At 45.6% G+C, this 21585-nt stretch overlaps 1 protein-coding gene across 4 annotated transcripts in view; it reads left to right on the top strand.

Moving 5' to 3' along the window:
- The window catches only part of LOC308128664 (protein sidekick-1-like), a gene marked incomplete at its 5' end in the record, with an annotated part of 285540 nt that overhangs the window by 162767 nt on the left and 101188 nt on the right, over window positions 1–21585 (top strand). For 3 of the 4 annotated variants that reach the window (XM_080494304.1, XM_080494305.1, XM_080494307.1), the window contains 2 exons: window positions 11171–11197; window positions 19232–19334. In XM_080494304.1, coding sequence (XP_080350430.1) covers window positions 11171–11197; window positions 19232–19334 — 130 coding nt within the window. The remainder of the gene's footprint in view (window positions 1–11170; window positions 11198–19231; window positions 19335–21585) is intronic. The other variant, XM_080494306.1, reaches the window with a different exon arrangement.

A 21585-nucleotide genomic window follows, 5' to 3' on the forward strand; every position in this document is an offset into this window, starting at 1 on the left:
CTTTTGAATAAGTATGTTTCTTCCACGATCAATTATTTGGTGTTCAATATCATCCCACTGTAGTACTTTGTTGTCCACAGTGCATATGTACCATTTAATTTACTTGAGGTTATGATATCATTGTACAGTTAGAACAACAACAAAATGTATGCATTTGAGCAGCACTGGTTGCTGCCCAAATGCTTCACGTACTAAGGTAAGTAAACTACAGATTCCCCCCCCGTTCTCCCATGAAGCAGTGAGTTTCTTGTCAGCTATTTTGGATAAAAAGGAAGTTGTGTGTCAATGAGGCATCGTTGAGTTTGACTGATGTGAATCTCCTGATAAATCCCGAGCAGCTGAAACCATCTGAAATCCCTTAAGTAAATAAAAAATGCACGAGCACACACAAAAATGCGCGCCGGATGTTGAATGAGGTGTCAAGTGTGCAGATAAGTAGCGCGGCGCTCGCGTTTTTTTTTTTTAATGATCCTGTCAGTCACGCGAGTGTCGTTATCGCCACCTCGCCGTACGACCTGCAGCCCGCCGGTTCACCAGAGCTGCTCCTCACTTTGTACCGATGCTTCTCGGCCCACGACTCCAAACTGAGCGGTCACATGGGCGACGCCGCTCAGACGCTGGATGGTGCATCAGCACATCAGTGGCTTCATTCCGCCTTCATAAACAGTTTTCAGAGGATCTCCGTTCCATAATGTGACTGGCTGATTGTCTCCCTGCGCTTCTCGCTGGGCGTAACAGGTTATTGGAGTAGCAGATGCTAATTTGAAGCAATTGTTGGGGGAAAAATAGAGCAGAAATATTGTGTGGGAAAGGGGGGGGTAATAATGGAGTCGAAGATTGTTGGGGGCAGGGCGGGGGTAAAGAAAAGATAAGAAAGAAAAAATAAAGGGGTGAAAATGAGGAGAGATGATGAGGGAAAGGAAATACGGTCAGTTAGCGGGTAACGTGAATGTGTTGCTTGGCGTAGGCTGTGTGTGTGGAGGGGTGAGATACAAATGTGGATAAAAAAAAAAAAATTGTCCAGCATTGTATTAATTTAGTATTTTTACGGAAGTGTAATTCAGAAATCTATTAATGGCGCCTGTGGCTGGGCAGATAAAACAGCTTGCTCACGTACTGAGTGTTGGTTAGTGTTGGTGAGCTTCTGTCCACGTCGACGCTGGAAAGATCAACGTGGGTATAGGCAGCACATTTCTCCTCAGCCATCATTCACCCTCATGATAGATTAAAAGATCATTTTGCATTCGGAAAACGCCAATTTTTGGAGTCAATACCTCGTAAACTACCTTTTCCTCTGCATCAGCTTCATGGAGACCTGTGTTTTTCAGGAGAGAATTTTCACTCCGGCTGCCTCTCTGATGTTCTGCTTTGTTAAAATATTAACAAAGCTTTGTTGACACTTTTCCAACATGAAGTAGAAGAAACCTTGTTTACTGATCATGATGTTTATTCACTTCAAAAATAATACCAATACTTTGAATGTGTCTGCCAGCTGGATCGGCCACTTTTGATATTTCTCCATCGATTAAGAGTAGCAGGCACCACCTCCGTCTCCTGGTCTGCCCAGCGGACCGTTGCCACAATAACAAATGACATTTATCAACACCGAAGAGAGGCAGAATCACCCTTATACTAAAAAAAAAATGTAAATGTAAATAATAAACATGTTACTCTTTAATGAGACTCAAAAATAAGGTCCTGGTTCGACGACATGTGAAAAAAGTGAAAAGGCAAAACTTTCAAAGTGTTTTGGTGCTCGGAGCCACTGAAGAGGCAACTTGTCGCCCAAGACGGAACTTTTGGAAAAGCTTCAACTCCGTCTCCATGTAAATGGGGGGGTGGGGGGGGGCAACACAGTTTAAAAATGCTGTCTACTGGAACAGCAAGCTTTTAATATAATATTGGCCTGACAGTAAGATCTCACAGAAGCAGCTTCGCACAACTTATTTTAAAACCATCACGCAGATCACTTTAAAACCACTTTTGAGGAGACCACATGGTCTTTCTGATTAATTTCCATCCCCTGTCAGATGCTTTCAAAAATACTTTCAAGCAACTCGTAATATTAAAAACGATGAGCAAACCACATTTACTTGAAAGTGTCAAAACAGACAAGCGTCTGTGTGCTTTAAAGTAAAACCAACAACAGCGCGGCCGCTCTCTGTTCAACCTGGAAACATCAGCTGATCAGACGCTCGACAAGGAACCCGAGTCATCGCTGACTTTTTCCGGAGCCCTGTGCTTGATAAACAACCATCTTCATTCCTGTCAGATGTGAAGGAACTTCCTGGCGTTTCAGTCCAGCTCAACTTCTACGACGCCAACATAAATAGGATGTTTGGCAGCTTTATCAGTGGCTGGTTTACATTGTCACAGCAGGAGGTAATAGTCTCTAAGCATCCTGGAGCGTACACTTTCACCTTATTTTCACATGTGTATGCAAGCACATACACACACATATATATATATATATGTATATATATATATATACTCATTAGTACGTTTTCACCTGATTCCACGGTCTGATGGACTGTGTGGGCGCCGTGTTTCCACCCGCCGTCTTCGTTTATTAACGACGCGCTAAAGCACAGCCACGTTTCACATCCACTTACAAACTTTCCACACGCTGGCGGACGTGCTTGTCCTCTATCCGCGAAGTGAGGCGAGTGAGAAAAATGTTTTCTGTTTCTTTCTTTCTTTTTTTTTTTTTAAAGTGTTCTATCTGCATTTCAGCGCAAACAAAGCGCTCGCTAAGAATTAGAGAGAGAGAGAGGGATGAGATAAAGAAGGAGAAGGCAGAAGAGGCCAAGTGAAGGAGACACGAGGACGGGAAGGGTTCGAGTGCCGGGGAAAGTCAAAGAAAGAAGACTGCGAAACTGGAAAGGCTTTGAGGACGATGGAGACGAATAGGAAGCAGGAAATAAGAAAGAGAGAGAGAGAGAGAGTGTAAAAGTTGAAGATTGAGAGGGGATGCTGAAAACAGGAATAGATCAACAAGGCCTTTAATCCAAAAATAGTTTCCACCCTTCTCCTCCTTCCTCCTCATCCCTACTTACCTCCCCGCCACTCCCTCCTCCGCTGCCTGGCTGTTTGGAGTGATTGAAGAAAAAAAAAAAAACGAGCGTGTGTGTCGCACTGCACACACACACACACACACACATGCTCACAGGCGGCGGTGTGCGTGTGCACGTGGACATATTGTGGTCCACAGACAGACAGATGATGGCCATTACCAGTCCGTGCTGTCCAGAGCCAGGCGGAACAGCTGCAGCCCGATCGCACTGATCTATCACTGTTCTAATGAATCTGTTATAGCGAGGCCCGACCAATCAATCTGTGAGCCACTTAATCAATTAAGCCATTAATCAGACACAGAGCCTCACTGGTCGCGCTCCTTTGAGGAATCACTTTATATATATACGGAGACAGGACGGCGCGAGGACACACAAGTCCCACCGAGTGACTTCAGAAGATATACCTTTTTCCTTCTTTCTCAACAGTTCTATGTTGGGTTTTTTACGAGATGTACATGAGACGGAGGCCCCGTTTACACAACAACGTTTTCAAGTGAAAAGTCTCGGGTGCTCGAAAGCTCCCGGAAACGCAACTGTCTGGCTCCATCTCGAGGACAATAGAGGACCAAGCTAATTTTATGAAAACGCTGCTGCACCCACCATGAAAACTGTATCATTCTCAACATGTTGCTGTGTAAACGTAAAACTTTTCTGAAACGAAAATGCAGAAACGATGCATTTTCACCTCAAACGTTGTCGCTTAAACGTCCCAAAAAAAAGTCAACGCATTCCAAGCGCAATGACCTTTTCGGTGTATGAGCCTTTCATTGGATGGATATAACGAGGGAAATGTGCAGGGTTTTTTGTTTTTTTCCGTGTCGTCAGTAATATGACAAGTTAGGAGTAAAGCCAGGGTTTCGTCCTTCAGCTGGGATAGTTCCTGTCTCCTGTGACCCGATCTTGGATAAAGCTGATACAGAGAACGGGTGAATAGATGATTTCCAGCTGAAGTCCGCTCGCTCTCGCCGTAGTAATAATCCGGCTTAATAAATGCCCCTTTCTCTCGTTTTACGAAACACTGGTGATAAAAATCTTTTGCGAGTTTCAATGACCCTAATACAAAGCCATTGTTGCCGTCAACCAGACGATGTAAATCCCCCGCCACTATGAAAATCTGTTTTTCTCACTTCATAATGGACCTTGAACGCCTTGGCTCCTCGGCAATTTATTGTCTCCTGGTCCTTCTGCGTGTGCGCGAGCCGCGATGCGTCTGGAGCGTTATGAGAGCCGCAATTCATGTGTTTGCTGTGAAACGGCGCATTGAACTGAAGCCCCGCCCACCGAGCTGTGTGGTCATTTAGACCTGCAGAGGAGAACATCTGTCTCGCCCCTCTGCCAGCGAGCGCAATCATGAAAAACAACACCAGTTTGTGTCACGGCGTAGCCTAATTAACGTTCCCGCAAAGTTATTCAGAAGAAGCATAGTGTGGTGAAGGGAGGGGGGGGGGGGCTTTCTTGAGGTCTTGGTGACCCCGATGTCGTTTGACCCTGTTGCCTGGAAACGCCATCGCAGCTGTAATGCTGTGACTTAATTTCTCCAGCAATCACAGCAGCCGTGAAATGACTCGTTTTACAATCCAGACTTGGTCCAACTGGTCCAACAACATTTGGAAAGCTTACCAGTGCCAGACAGCCAAACGGTCCCAGTCCCATTTGAAAACACCGTGGCGATGAAAGTCGGCAGATTTAACATAACGAAAAGAAAAGAAGAAAAAAAAAGTGATGTACAACAATCGTAACTTTAATCAAATCCGTTTTCACGTGAATGCAACGGATGTTTATTCATATCTGAAAGCTGTGCACTGTAGGTTAAAGTAGACTGGAGGGAAGTGTGCTCCCTGTCTGAACAGGTATTTGGAGAAGATGCCTGCAGTCTGCAGTGACAAGAACGTGTGGGATGTAATAACGGGTGTGTAATAACGGGTGTGTAATAACGTCGGGCTGCACCGCACCAGTGTCAGCCGGCGCTGTGGCTCCCTGGTGAGTCGTCGTCACTGAATTCCAAAGAAAGTGAATGTAGAACATTTCCCGGAAATGCAATGTGATGATTGCTTTCTCTTGTATATAAATTTAAAAAAATAATAAATAAATAAAAGTCCATATGATTATGACGAAGATTTGGCATCAACAACTCATAAAAGCAGCAGATGAGAGCAGCTGCAGACCTCTGTGGTCACCAGTGCTCTAAATGAGCTGCCAGTGAGCTTGTTTTACAGTGCGGGAACATTAATTTTTACTCACATCCAAAGATTGGATGGTGAACTTTGGTCTGGGACGGACTTACAGTCACGCGGCGTAAAACAGCCTCACCTGGAAATGAAAATAATTCCTCCTTGCATGTTTGCCTTTTGCAGCCTTGCGTTACATGACGCGGCGAGGTTTTTTCCCCCGGGTTTCACAGAGTTGATCGATAACGTCTTAGTGCCGTCTTCGTATTTTTTTAACATTTTTTATTCTGCGACAAAAAAAAAAATATAGCTGCGAGTTTGTGAGTGAGTGTCTCAGCCTTCAAGGAAGTGCCCAAGGAAATGCCAGGACATGTTACCCTCCATTGATCCGTCATATTCCTCCGGGCCTCGTCCCCTCCTCTGGCTGGCATGTAGAAAAGGAATGGAGTGTGTCAGAGGTAGACGCTACACTGGGAGCCCAGCAACACTCAACTGGAATACCACTTGTTTTGGGTTTGTGTGTGTGTGTGTGTGTGTGTGTGCGCGCTTCTTCGAAGCAACTTAATTCAAAATTCAGCATCCTCTCACATAGGAACCTTATTTACTCATGCTGAGGGCCTCTTAAAAGCAGTCCTTCAACCGTGTGAGACAGAGAAGCGATAGCAGAGAGGAGAGATAAAGACAAAGTGACAGCAGAGAAGGAGGAGTGAGAGATGGGGGGATTACCCCGCAGCATTCAGGATGAAGAAGAAGAGGGAAACATGGGGGGAAACAAGCTGATTTAGTAATGATGCATCTCCTGCTCTTGTCTCTCGCCGTCTCCCTCTCCATCTGGTATTTCACCCCGAGGTGGTGGGCACAGGACAGAGGGACACACACACACACACACACACACACACACACACACACACACACACACACACACAAGCACGCGCACACACACCATTACAGCCTCTTCAAGCAACACCTTTGTGACTTCATCTTCCCCCTGTCTCAGACTTGTCTTTCATCCCTCACTTGCCTTTTAATGTCCTTCACTTTTTCCTGCAGGATCACACGTCTTCTGTTTTGTTTTTTTCCCCCTTGTCCTTCTAACACAGGAGCAAACTCGCATAAGAAGCACTTCTCTATTGAAGTGCTTTTTTTTTTTCTTCTTCGCCTTCGTCTTCTTCTTTTTTGTCAGGCATTCATTGCGCTCACGGTAAAAATGTGAACAACTACACTCGGCTCCCCTCCTTTGCATGCCGCTCTCATGTTACATTGTTGTGCCGTTGCACTTTTCTTTCTCTTCGCCAGTTTTATGGCTGGTTTGTTTTTTTTCAATTTCAGCAACCCATTTTCATTCAATGTGTCTTTTTTTTTTGTGCCCTTTTTTTTTTTTTTTGTTTGTTTGTTTGACTCTGAAGGTGATAGCAGGAAATGTTTAACAAAGGATTGGTGGGTTTTTATCTCAAGTGCACATTTGCCCGGCATCTGTTTGGGCACAAATAAAGCTCGGGGAATTAAGAGATGGGAATGGAGGGGAGCCCAAATTAATTCAGCATTAAAGGAAAGAGGGGTTTGTGCGGTGAGAAGAATGAAAAGTGCGAGGTTGAGGATAAGCTAAGCCGTTCTCCTTGCAGACAGTCAGCAAAGAGAATGTCAAAAACCTGGTGACATTTGGGATTTCATGCGGGCGTGATTGACACCAACTTTTACCTGTGTGTGCACGGGAGACAGGGCCGTGCATACTGACTGTGTGTGTGTGTGTGTGTGTGTGTGTGTGTGTGTGTGTGTGTGTGTGTGTGTGTGTGTGTGTGTGTGTGTGTGTGTGTGTGTGTGTGTGTGTGTGTGTGTGGTGTGTGTGTGTGTGTGTGTGTGTGTGTGTGTGTGTGTGTGTGTGTGTGTGTGTGTGTGTGTGTGTGTGTGTGTGTGTGTGTGTGTGTGTGTGTGTGTGTGTGTGTGTGTGTGTGTGTGTGTGTGTGTGTGTGTGTGTGTGAGATTGACATGGTAAATTGGAAAGGTCAACTGGTGGTAGCGTTTGGTGCAGACAGGCAGACAACGGGAAGACGTAACCTTCCCGGAGTCCACAATCATGGAGGGGAGGCGGAGCTGGATCAGGCTCCGGTCGGGCGATGAATAGGTTTGGCTTGTATCGAAACCCATGTTTTGTTTGTTTTGGGTTTTTTTTTTTTGCTATGTAAACCCGCTCATTGCTGTTTCCTGTGCTGTGTGTAAATGATAGCTCTCCTCAGTGGTGGTTAGATTACAAAGTGAGACACACAACCAGGTTTGGGCAGAGGAAGTGTGCAGAATATGAAACACGGGCTTCTTGGTCTGTCTGGAATTGCTCCGAGGTCCGAGGTCAACACTTCAGCCGGGTTATTATTTTACTGGACACGAGCGTGCGTGTGGGTGTGTGTGTGTGTGTGTGTGCATGTGTGCACTCTCCAGAGCAGGAAACAGAAGAACAGAGAAAGAGAGCTGCAGATTGAGAGGGTAAATTGGAATGGTAATATTTTTTGGGAGGTTGAACTGGGTTTAAAACAGCCACAAGAAAGAAAGAAAAGATCCCCCCCCCCAAAAAAAAAAAAAAAAGTCGTCCTTTGCTCAGGGACATGTGACGTTGGATGTGGATGTGGGAGAACAAAGCAGGGCGGAAGGGGAGAATAGATTGTCACCACGGGTACAGGGTGTCTCGTTGTATGTCGATGGAGTGGAAGGAGGGGAAGGAAGCTGTTTGTGTGTGTGTTGGGGGGAAAGGTGAGTCACGAGGTGTGTGTGTGTGTGTTGGGGGGGGGGGGTGTTGGAGCAAATATGTGACCCACAGCCGGCAAATGAAGGGTCAGCACCTGCACGGGTCAGCTGGGAAGGTAACGCGGTGAGACACGACACACATCGCACAAGCAAGGTTTACACATGACAACGACATCTACATCACATGGGATCAGTGTATTAAACACACATGAGCAAGAAGAGCACACACACACACACACACACACACACACACACACACAGAGAGAGAGGACATGGTGACCTGCTTGCTTGTAGGTCCTTCAGGCACCTGAAAGCACAACAGCGAATTTATGAATACGAATCATCCCCAAGGCTGAGATGAGACACACTTAGGCACACACTAATATTTTCACATCACCTCCAACACGCCACACTAATATCGGCCTCGGTGCTGAAGGTGGCTTGTCTGTTAGGGAATTATTGGGATAGCATGAGCCACTTTTCACGACTGTTTGATCGTCAACATCCTCTGACTTATCAGCAGCAGACCGCGGAACGGCGAGTTGTCCTCGGGGAGGTGTGAAGACACACAATAAAAGAGTAAATTGAAAATTTTGGGAGTGAGCCTAAACAATGAGCTTTATCGGAGCCATTATTTTTCATCATGTAGAGAGAGTTCTCATGAAATGATTGGTGGAGAATCAAATCTGTGACTCGTCCGTGGTTCTTGGTTGTTAACCTGAGATACGACCACAAGCGAATTAGAAGAAGTCAGCAGCTGCGATACCCACGCTTGTTGTGTTACTCGCCAAGATAGAGCGCTCCAGTGTCTTTCCTGAAAGCAGGGGTAAGAACCATGCGCTACGATGGTGCTCTGCTGTGAGATGCTCATCAATATCATCTCACAGGGTTGTGCAAACGACGAAGGACAAAGAAAGTGATTGGACAAAAGTTTCCAGCAGCTTTGGCTTTGTGAGCTTTAGGTTCATATGTAAGAGGATGCTGAATTTTAAATTAGGTTGCTTCCAAAACACACACACACACACACACACACACACACACACACACACACACACACACACACACACATTCCTTTGTCCCCCGATGTTCCCTTTGTTTCTGCGTTTCTGTTTGGAACTGAGCATGACTCATAACGACACATCATTTGAATACACGCAGTCGTGTGTCCCCCCCCAGACCAAATCCTGCGTGCTGCTGTTTGTGTCCGCAAGCCTTTGTATGCCGGCGTGTGTGTTTGTGTGTGTGTGTGTGTGTGTGTGTGTCTGCCGACATCCTTTCAGATTTTCCAAAATAATAGACTTGCCAATGCCGCTACTTGACAGCACAAAGTGTGCTCTAGTTAAACAGCTGTGTTTGGGCGTGTTGACAATACTCGTAAACATTTTGTTTTGTGTTCTTGTTGGTACCGTAGCCAGTGTGACACCTGAGGTCCATTAGTAACATCACAACAACACTCTTTTCATAGCAGGAGGAAATATACAATGCCTACTCCATTTTCACTTCATATTGTACCTTGCGCAGGCCGATGCAGTTTACTAAAGTGTTTCGGGGAGTTTTACACAGTGAAAATTATTGTTTTTGAGTGTTATTGTATCATGATTAATTGGTTTTGTTACGGATAGAAGTTAAATCGTTTTGTTCTGTTCAGAAGGCAAAAGGTCTTGTGGTACCCATGTTAGCAAGGTGTTTGACTGCTGGAATATTCCTGGTATCTGAGATGATTTGCGGCAGTCCTTTTGTGGATCTGAGGCGCTCCTGTCGGTTTTTTGAAGGCAGTGCTGTCAGTTCCCCGGGAGCTTGAAGTTCGTTGCCGTTTTAAACTCTGACTTGTGACAACACCAGAGGCTGACGTTCTTTCCAACGGGGAGATAAAGGGGCGCTCGGCGTTTTCCAAAACACGAGGAGTTGGGAGTTGTCTCCCCCAAAAGATCTTACCAGGAGCAACTTCTACAGGGCAAACACGCCGTGACGGGTCATTTAACCCTTCGTGTCCACTTTGCTAAACTGAAGCTCAGGCTGTCACACAATAACTTGTGTCAAAAAAAGGAAAAAAAAGAAGAGCTTGTTAATGTTCTACTTCAAATGACTCAATAGCATCTTTCACTCTGTGATAGTTTTCAATACTATTACAAATATTTCAGTCTGTTCTAGCAGGTTTTGAGGTTTAATACCGAAACCCAGCCGACAAGAAGTGACTCTTTATATCCACTGAAAACTTTTGAACTGCTTATCAGTCTTAAGTTTTCCCCCGCAGTGTTTTATAGCAGCTTTCCGGGTTTTTAGTGGGCTCTTTTTTTTGCCGGTCCAGTCTTCTAAAGGCAAGTGCCTGCCACTGACTGAGCGACGGACTGACTGATGAAGGCACGCCGTTTGTTGGCAGAATGCAGCGCGACTCGGTGCAAATCAAAAGCCCTCCAACTGTTTTATGCGCAGCCCGCTCGTATATTGAGTTTAGACCGAGTCGCAGGCCTTGTGGCCTGGCTCGCACCGTGTCTTGTGCGTGATGTTTGTGGTTTGTGTGACGCGTCAGAAACAAAATTAAAGCCCCGGTGCACTGTGGGTTTTTTTTTCAACTCCTGGTTCCTCGGGTTCAAGAGTTGAGTGAGTGGCTGAATAGAAGCGTGAAGGGCTGTATTGATAGATGAATGGTGTGAATGTAGATGCTCTGCCAGTAGAATGCCAATGCAATCATTTCTTGTGGCCTACAGTCTTGCTGCCGTCCAGACTTGTGACAAATATGTGGAGAGAGGCGGCGGCGGTTCGGATGGAGGAGTGGGAGAAACTAGTGACTGAGAGATAGAACATTTAGGAGCCGTCAGTTGACGGATGGGCCGAAAACGGCTCGTCTTCCTCTGGACTCTACGATAACATTGCGTTCTCCACTTTTCTCTGTCTCTTCCTTCCTGCCGTCCATTTCTCTGCCTCTTGCTTTTCTCCGCGCATTTGTTTTTTCCTCCGTCTCAGGAAGGGCCCGTTTCCAAAACGTTTGAAAGACCTCAGAGCTGACGATTTGCGAAAGCCTTCTTTGTGCCTCCCTTTGCGTGTATTTCATGATTGTGTCTGTTTGCTGAAGTCAAAGGAAATACTGAAAATCTAAATGAATTCTCCCCCCCCCCTCCCTTTTTTCCCTACTCCCTATTTCCCTTTTTTCTCCAACTTCTTTTCATCCCATTCTCTTCGGCTGATGGACAGTCGGCAAGAAAAACCGTGGGTCAACAGGTAAAGAAGCCATTTACATTTGCATTAGCTCTCCTGTTCTTTCACTCTCACACCTGCTTCCTCCGTCTAAACTTAGACAAATGCTGCCTTGACTCTCCGCTCCAACCACAAGGTCACAGCTAAGAGCTTCTCGGCTAAACACTTTGCCGAAGGTTACACTTGCAGGCCATCGACGACTGAAAGGTCAGCCTTTGCACTTTCCATTAGCCGGTACCAGAGAACAGGACGCCTGTCGGTCCTGAGCCGCCGTCGTCTGTCGAACCGTCGGAAATTAACTTTCCTGAGGCAACAGGAACCTGCACAGTTCAAGCTGGACTGAATAACAACCGCCCGTCCATCCATCCATCCATCCATCCAGCTATTCATCCATCCATCCATCCAGCCACCTATCAATCCATCCATCCAGCCATCTATCCATCCATCCAGCCATCTATCCATCCATCCATCTATCCTTCCATCCAGCCACCCATCTATCCATCCAATCCAATCCAATCCAATCCACTTTATTTATATAGCACATTTTTAAAAACGAAGCGTTTACAAAGTGCTTCACATACTGCACATAAAACTAAACAGTCCAACACTAAATAAGTATATAACCATAGAATAAAAATCAAAACAGATGAAAAACTACAAACACATTAAGAAACTACAAATAAGAATAAAACAATTCAAAAGAATAAATAGAAAAATAAAGACGCTTAAAAAGCAATAAAATAAATGAGAATAAATAAAACAATAAGTAAAAGACACAGGGGACCACACCATCTATCCATCCATCCATCTATCCTTCCATCCAGCCACCCATCTATCCATCCAGCCATCTATCCATCCATCCATCTATCCTTCCATCCATCCATCCATCCATCCATCCATCCATCCATCCATCCAGCCATTCATCCATCCATCCATCCAGCCACCTATCCATCCATCCATCCAGCCATCTATCCATCCATCCATCCATCCAGCCACCCATCCATCCATCCAGCCATCTATCCATCCATCCATCTATCCTTCCATCCATCCATCCATCTATCCATCCAGCCATCTATCCATCCAGCCATCCATCTATCCATCCATCCATCCATCTATCCATCCAGCCATCCTTCCATCCATCCATCCATCCATCCATCCATCCAGCCATCCATCCATCCATCCATCCATCCATCCAATCCCAGCTGACATTGCGTGAAACCGCTCAGGTCAATAGTCCTTCTACAACTTCCCACGTAACTTTTGGAGTCCGTCCTTAAAATACTGCAAGGATCTATAACTGGACACACTTTCCAAATGTCTTTCAAAATTATCTTGATTGAAGCTTGTTGGAGAGGCCTAGAATTAATATTTGTATATTTTTGTTTGATGCCACTGAACTCTGGATTCTATATTTTTTTACTTTATACATTTTATTCAAGAGATCGAGCATCTGGCCTGTCGCTCCTTCAAATACATTCATTCATCTTTCATTCATATACATAATGCAAGTTAAGGTCACTGATTTTTCTTTTTTCTTTTTGTCAAATCGACTTAATATCAAGTTCATTATGATTATGACTTCGGGTCATCAGTCAAAATCTTAACATGACATAATTCCTCTTGAAATAATTCCCGACATCACTCACAGTTGTCATCTTTTGGCCTTGGTGGAGGTCTGTGTCGAGTGTCACTATATTCATCATTGTAATCCTTCCCTGAAAGCACAGTTTAAAGAGTATGAATGCTCACGTTTCATGATTCACATCACCTTTTTCTTTTCCACTTGATCAGTCGCATTACAGGAAGTTGACCAAATGCGTTTCTTCAAATTCATTCACAAATACACGAAACCACAGCCGACAAGTGCAGGCAACCATTACAAAAGACTTCATTACCAGTGCGGCGCAAACAGATCTGCAAATGGCTTTTAAAGTGTGCTTGATGAAACCAAGAAGATCTCGAAAAGTTGGGGGTTCTTAACTTCCCCGCCATGCGGCTCACGGGGAGTGAGGATTATTTCGTGTGGTGACAGAATCTCAAACAATGATATTCGGCGTTAAAGTTGCTGGCCTCTCGTGGCCCGTCTTGCCACACACAAGGAAACACGGAGTTCTGGCTGCGAGGGGCTGACGACAGTTATGTCCTATCTGGGGAGTACGACGCCCTCGGCGGAGGCACGACAGATAGAGTCTGCGGTGAAGTCGGGGCTTTTGAAAAGCATCACAGTGACAGCGGGCGACAGTGGAGCTCTCAGGTGGGAGCGCCGGGAGCTTACAGTAAGTACACTACCTCAAAGAGCAGGGCTCTCGGGATGTGTGATGCAGCGGGGGGGAACGCCGGTGAACTGCGGGGTAGCTGCATCGAGTCTTTGCTTAACGTACACGCTCGTTTAAGCCGAGGTCGGCCCTTTCACCCGATGTGCATTAATGCCGGTTCCAGAGCAAATACAAACATCACGACGCCGTTGACATCCGGAGATATCGCATCACCGAGACTCACAGGGAGCACGCGGGGCTAAATGGCCCGCCATAATGGCCCCTCACTGGCTCATACTTGTGTAATTACATTTGCGCACTAATGCCACGCTGGCCTTCCGGGGAAGCGACACCGAGCGGCCGTGTTCCAGCCAGAGCCGTGCCCATGAATATCTGTCAAATATTGAGGATTTTCAGGAGGAGAAATTGTCTCATCCCACCTTTCCTTGCTGTAAAGAAAAAAAAAAAAGTTTTCCCCCCATGATGCAATCACATTTATCTCGATATGGCGGTGATGAAATGTTACCTCATTATGTCATTTTGGGGTTTCGTCAAGCAGCTAAAACACCACGACTAATATAATACTCCCAATTTAATCAAATAATCATCGAACAGCCTCCAGAGTTTAACTCCTGCTCTGCCTTCGCGCACACTTCCTGTTTCCCCCCCCCCCCCCGCTTCCTTCCTCTGCTTTCTCTCCCCCGTCCATCCATCCATCTCTGCCTTCCATCACTCGTAGTGGAGCGATGACAAAGACAGATAGAGGCTTTGGCAGCTGAAGGAAGAAGATGAATATTTAAACTCGGGCATCTCTCTCTGTCCTCTCCCTGCTTCCCATTGTCTGTGTGTGCCTCTTCCCCCCCCGGGGGCTTGGATCTTCAACTCTTGGTGTGGCGTGGCGCTCTGTCTGTGTGTGTGTGTGTGTGCGCGTGTGTGTGCGCGTGTGTGTTCGCGTGCGCGTGGCACATCTTGGCTTGTGGTTTTATATATTGGCATTGGAAGGCAAGTGCAGTCAGATGATGACACTTTGCTGTCAGCATGCGGCATTAATGAGCGCGGTGACACGCACAAACACTCACCCCACTCGCACTCACATCCAGCGTTCTCCAGAGGGATCAGCAAACGATCACCTTCCCTTTCACCGTTTATTTTTATCTACCCTACAGGAAAAACTAAACTAAACAAAACAAAACAAAAAAAACCTTTTGAAAATGACAACATTTTTAAGTTGTCTATTGTCATTTATGGTGTGATCTCACTTTCATGTACCCCCCCCCCCCCCCGCCCAGCCCCCATTTCTTTTAAGGTCCTACTTTCTGTATTTGCTCTCCAACTTTTTGTCTCTCCGTCAGTACACGTGGTCTCGGTGTGATATGTGTTAGCTCGCCGTGAACCCTGCAGACACGTATCTGGCAACTCTATTAATACAGTCGGCTAACACCAGCCGCTCTGCGTGCACAGATGCAAAGAGGTGTGTGTGTGTGTGTGTGTGTGTGTGTGTGTGTGTGTGTGTGTGTGTGTGTGTGTGTGTGTGTGTGTGTGTGTGTGTGTGTGTGTGTGTGTGTGTGCGTTCGTTGGCACACCCAGCCAACCCCACCCCTGCTCTCGAGGGTCTCTGCAGAGATTTGTCTGAAGGGCTTAAAAACACACGGCTCTCCAGTCGTAGCAGGATCACACACACACACACACACACACACACACACACACACACACACACACACACACACACACACACACACACACACACACACACTCCCCGGCTGACGCCACGGGGGAGTCGAGAGTGACTGACAGATTTAATAGGAGAACAAGCTGTAATCTGAGAGAATCCATTCAAAGAGGGATTACGTTCTAATCTGTGGATGAAATAGCCTTTCATCTCCCCCCCCCACCCCCCCACCCCCCTCTATTTATCAATCTGTATCTCCTCTCTGCTTGAAAGCCGCACCAATCCTTTCACTGGCTCTGTTTCATCCTCGTTTTTAATTTTTTGTTTTTTTTCGCTTGCTTTATCGTTCCCATCCTTGATTTAATTTGGGATTTTCTTCTTTTTTTTTTTTTTTTTTTTCCCTGCTTCTGCCGGAGTGACATGCGCACCCTCACACAGCTGTGTCGACTCAACAGCCGTTTACTGTCAGTCCGTTGTGGTTGCACTGAGAAGGGCATTGTAACTTTGCAATGCGTCGTTACCTTTTTTGGAGATAAATTACACCCTCAACCATATACTCACACACACACACACACACACTTTTGAACAGGAGCTCACAGGGATTACGAAATCTCCTGTTTTGGCTTTATATGGTCTGATATATACAAGAAGCCTGAGAAAATGCAGATTTTTCCACACAAAGACTGCGACCGGAGCAGCATGACGCACTGTTTCCACATCTTATACTCATTTCCAAGCTACTACTCTGGCTGTGCTTTCAACGGTGTCTCCATCTATTCACCTTCTGTGATGCTTTGGCCAACTGAAGCTCCCGGGGGGTGGAGTGGACCCCAGCCGACTGAATGCAGAGAGCAAACACAAAGATGCCAATTAACATCAGACACACACTTGCGGTGGAAAAGCAGAGTACCTTGGGGGGGGGGGGGGGAAACACCATATAGGTGAATATAAGACTGGATGCAAACTACATAGTGAAAGGCTCTGTTTCCAAACCCAGATTGGAATCAGTGACATCCTTATCAATTTTGCCAGAAGATGATTTTCACCATCAGGGTCTATTACTCAAGTAAATAAAGTAAAAGCCTCTGAACTTTCAATCCTAAAAAAAAATCTAAATCAAAATCTTCGCGGTGGTTTGAATGTCAGTCCGAACAGGGACGAGACCAAACATTGTGTCTCCTCTGCTTCTACACAGGCTGTGATTCAGTTTTGGAGGAGACAGAAATGTCACGCCGGCCTTGCCAGTGCATACTGATTACGTTTGTGTGAATGATGCAAGTCCATCCTTGAGGTGGGATTGTAACGTCTTGTTCCATTTCACCTCTTCTGCGCTATGCAGCGGTCCGAGTCCTTCTCTATTAATAATACTTTTGGGGACATTTTTGCTGCTCAGTAGTTATAAGTTAATATTCTTTCACCGATTTATCAGTTTCCACTCCCAGGTTGTTCTCTGACAAATTATTTGTTGTGCCGTAAATCTTTCCTTCAGTTTCTTCTTCTGTTTGCCTGCTCTCTCTCTTCCTCCGCCACTCTTCCTTCCTTCCCTCTCTCCCGGCCACGCCGTGATTCTCATTTGCGAAATGAGAAATCCAATAGAGTTAGATTAAACCTCGAGACTGTCTTTGTCGAAGCTTTGCAGGGAGCCTTTTAGCCCCCCCCCCCCCCCACACACACACACACACACACACACACACACACACGCACGCATTAAGAAACCTGCCTGTCATTTTGAATATTTCTCTTGGTATAACTTGAAGAAGATTAATTTAATAATCCCAGTTCAAACAAGTAAAATGAGAAGATGAGAGGATGATAGGGACTAAGAAAAGGAAGGGCAGCAGGGAGCAAGAGCTCCAGACAAGATGAAATGATAGATTTCCCCAGAGAGAGAGAGAGAGAGAGAGAGAGAGAGAGAGAGAGAGAGAGAGAGGATGTTAGACTCGTTGACAGAGAGCAGAGCGGAGTGCAGGATCACACAGGCGTGTGGCATTTTGCTTTCCCCTCCATGCCCACCGTCATGTCTGCCACACCAGGAGAAAGCAAGACATCTCCCCCGTCCCCCAGGTGCTCCCGCTGTCCTGATTTGTCGCTGCGCTCCCCGTCAGACTCACAGTTCCAAGTTAATCATTTGGGTTCACGTCCCCTCCTCCACTCACTACCAGCCATTAAGGCCGAGCCGATGGTTACCAGTCCCCCCGTCTGACCTGCGCTTCCCACGGCGGACAGCTAATGGACGCGCTCTCCTCTCACCGCCTGTCCGTCATCGCTTCTGCTCTTTCTTCTCTCTCTCTCTCCCCTGCTGTCCATTTTCAGCACACACAAGATGCTGCCTGTCTGCACAATCACATTAGAGGCAATGCGTGTGTGTGCGTGTGTGTGTGTGTGTGTGTGTGTGTGTGTGTGTGTGTGTGTGTGTGTGTGTGTGTGTGTGTGTGTGTGTGTGTGTGTGTGTGTGTGTGTGTGTGTGTGTGTGTGGCATAAAGCAACTGAGAGTGATGGAGACCTCCATGGTTTTTTCCCATCCTTCTTTCTTTTATGTCACTTCACTTATCTTCTCCATTAATGACTCAACCCTAACCCTGAGATGCAGCATCAACGAGTGTCGGTGTCAAGTCGGTTGAGTTTGTGTTTGTGTGTGTGTGTGTGTGTGTGTGTGTGTGTGTGTGTGTGTGTGTGTGTGTGTGTGTGTGTGTGTGTGTGTGTGTGTGTGCGTGCGCGTGTGTGTTATCGCACTCCTATCTTCCCGTGCTCACATGTCTTATTACACGTCCGTGTGACAGTGGGATGTGACTTTTCAGCGCTTTTCCCTCCCGATAAAAAAGGATGAAGAGAGCGAGAGAATGTGAAGGAGGAATAAAGAGCGGAGAGTCAATTACCACCTTTTCCTCTTTCCCCTTCAAAAGGGAGATCAAAGCTGGTTCTCCCCCCCCCCCTTCTTCCACCCACCCCAACCTCTAGCAGAACTCGCCTGTTAATTTGTACTCCCTGCTCCTCCCTTATTGGAAATCTACATATTCATCGCTCATACAGCGCATGGAGCAGCCATCGATGTTCACGTGTGCTCCAACACACACAGCCTGAATAGGACACTTTTTCAAAGGCCTCTTCTATTGCTTTTTAACCATTTTTTTCCCCAAAACGCTTTTTTTTCCTTCTTTTTCTTCCTGCGTTTAAAACTGATAACAATCCCAGAGTGTCCTTTTCTTTTAAAGAGATCATTTTAGGCATAAATCACACACATACACCCACACACAGCATTCGGGCCATAAATCATTGTTCGCATACTCACACCACTTTACTCTTTTCTGAACTGAACTGTCAGTGGAGCTCGCACACACACACACACACACAACACACACACAACACACACACACACACAGTGCCAGGAGATCACCTATATGCCGTTATACCCCATTCCCGTGTTTTAGATAGAAAGAATGATATTGTTTATAAAACTGACTTATGACTTACGGTGTGTGTGTGTGTGTGTGTGTGTGTGTGTGTGTGTGGTGTGTGTGTGTGTGTGTGTGTGTGTGTGTGTGTGTGTGTGTGTGTGTGTGTGTGTGTGTGTGTGTGTGTGTCACATTATGTGTGTATATGTGTGAGGTTGGAACTGACAACTGGTTTATTTCAACATTGTTGTGTATTTCGGATTATTCTCAGGCCCACACACACACACACACAGACACACACACACACACACACACACACACACACACACACACAACACACACACACACACACAAATATAATGTACTGGTACTTTGGATGTGCTGGACAAACATGACTGACTGGTGTAAACTGCACTTTGTCATCCTCAGTGTATTTGTGTTATACAATTTGTTCTCATGCACTGGTTTGTTCATCAGACTGTCTTGATAAGGTCTTTGTCATGCTGGTTTTGTTCTTCTTGAAATCAACTGTCCAAAAGCCTCAGACTGCAGTTAACATTCCAAAGTAGTTCTGACTGAGCAGGATGGGGTTACAAGTCTGAGAAGAAGTAGTAGGTTGGCTGTATGCAGGACAGCGTATGTAGGAGTCAATCCTGACCTATGTTTTGGGGTTATGCTGCTGTGTGTTCAACTGGGATTTTATAAGCTGAACTGCTTCTTGTGTTTCTTTGCTCTGTTGCAGATCCAGAGTCAGAGCAAGTCGCTCCAGCAATCGTGGTTGGACCGAAAAACACGACAGTGGTGACGGGGAGCGAGGCCACCCTGGAGTGCATTGCTAATGCTAGGTACATTTATATTGTGTGCACACACACACACACACACACACATGCACACACACGCTTGTCTTTCGACAGCTCTGCTTTCTTCAAGTGAAATTAGAGGACACTTGTTTGAAACATACACAGGATGCACAGTGGTCTTTCCATCACTTCAGCAGCTCTCTATCTGCCTTTCTCGGAAGCAGTTAAACATTTTCTTTCTTTTTATTCGTTTACAGAAGGAACTGTCGATTTATGTCCTCTCGCAAAGTACAGCAACACAAGTGCAGGCTTGTGTCTGTACATCATTACATGTGTGCCCCATTCATTTCCACCGGTCGTATGTTGGATTAACCCTCGTCTTTAAACGTCACACCTGTGTGCTGAGTCCAACTCCATTCCAGCCTCCCTTCCTCCAAGCCTTACATGGCCCACAATAGCAACTGAATTCTGACGTCAGTTCCCTCACAGCGGAGCGTCTGCTTTTTAAACACAGCCTGTGTTCTGTTTATTTGTGTTGCTTCCAATTGACAGCTCTCGATCAGCCCTTCACTTCCATTGTGTTAGTCATCAAGGCTTGTGAGTCACGGGGACTGCCTGAGTGCCGTCGTTATCACACATATAGTCAGCGTTGGGCTGCAATAAGGAGGCGGTGGAAGTTGGATGTTACATAATGCAGCTGGAGCTTGTTTGTGGCTGAGCGTGTGATACTTTCACTTGTTTCCATATTATGTAATCCAAGTGTTTTACCAACAACCTGTTTTGCGAGAGCCTTTAAAGCGCTCAGTTGCGAAGGGAATCTCTCCACGTTTCTGTGTCTGCTGAACAATTTCCATCAAGTCGACTTGAGTCCTGCGACCACCAGCAGCTGATGTATATCGACCACTTGGCATCTGACGTCGCATGAATGGAAGTGAGCTTGTCTTAAGGAGTCCTATGGAGTTGTGACCTCAATGTTATACTGCAATACAGCCGACTCTACGTCAGCTTGCATCCTTACAGGTTTAACGTGTCTTTCTTTGTCTTGTGAACATTCACTGTGCTTAAAACTCAAAGCAAATGTCGTGATGATGGAGTATAAGGGTGAGGAAACAGTGGCAAGACTATTATTGCTCAACTGTATCCATCAATAGTTTAGCATACACACTGTGAAGTCTGCTTTATGGGTTGTTTATTGAAATTCCACATAAGGCAGAGCATTAAATTACAAAAAAAACAACCAAGAAGAAAAAACATTGAAATAGACCAGACAGTATTGTAATCAGCTACTTGTTGATCAGATATAAACTGCTGCCAGACTGTCCAGCATACTTTTCTATTTGTGATCATCTAATCAGATGCCATCATTTAGCAGCGGAGGATACAATTTAGGATGATAGCAGGTGCTCCCTCGGGTATTGCATACGTACAAGCAAAAAGAGTATTTCCTATGCTTGTTACATGCAGTCAGACGTGTTATTGTGCAAGTCCGGCATCGGTTGAAAACATAAAAAAAGGAGAAGTGGCACTGAGGTTGTTTTTTACCCGATAAAAGCACAACCAGCCAGGATGATAAGTCCTGAGTGGTCTGGACTCAACAGGTGATATTCCTGGTTCTACTTATACAGTGTGCTTTATCGAGTTTTGCCTCGTGCCGGTGGATTTTAAAAAATTATTTTCTTTAACAAGGTCTTGCTTGAATTGTGTTATTTCGTCAGTGCGAGTCGAGCTGCCCTCTTCTCTTTTAATGTTTCCCAGCTGTACTTGACCCCTTGGAAGCACTGAAGCTACAAAACAAAGAAAATAAAAAAAAAAATGTAAAAAAAACCCCAAATGACTATCACATTCAATAGACACTGAAACAGAATTGTGAGTAAAACCTAGAAAATAAACAGAAACTGTCTGTAACACATGGTCTCGCCTTACATTTCTAATGCTACACTAAATAAAGTGTTTCCTTCACATCAGCAGACAAATAATCTCATACGGTTGCTTGCTATTTTTTTCCGTACCCTGAACAAACCACGCCATAGGAACTGTAGTCGCTATCAGGACGTGTTCAGCCCAGAGAGACCACACTGTACCCAGGAAACACAGAGGCAAAAACTAGTGCGGGCTTGGCAGGAATAAAAGAGTTTCAGCCATAAAATCAAACGCAGTGCTGAAATCTGAAAGCTCCTGTTATCTATATACATTAATTGTCAATGAGTTATAGGCGGCAGTGCTCTGCTGCTGGAATACTGCTGAAATGATGAGAACGTTGTCTGAAAACAAGCAGTGCCAATAGGTGTGATACTGG

This window comes from Blennius ocellaris (assembly GCF_963422515.1).
Source record: "Blennius ocellaris genome assembly, chromosome: 3".
In the NCBI taxonomy this organism is placed as follows: Eukaryota; Metazoa; Chordata; class Actinopteri; order Blenniiformes; family Blenniidae; genus Blennius; species Blennius ocellaris.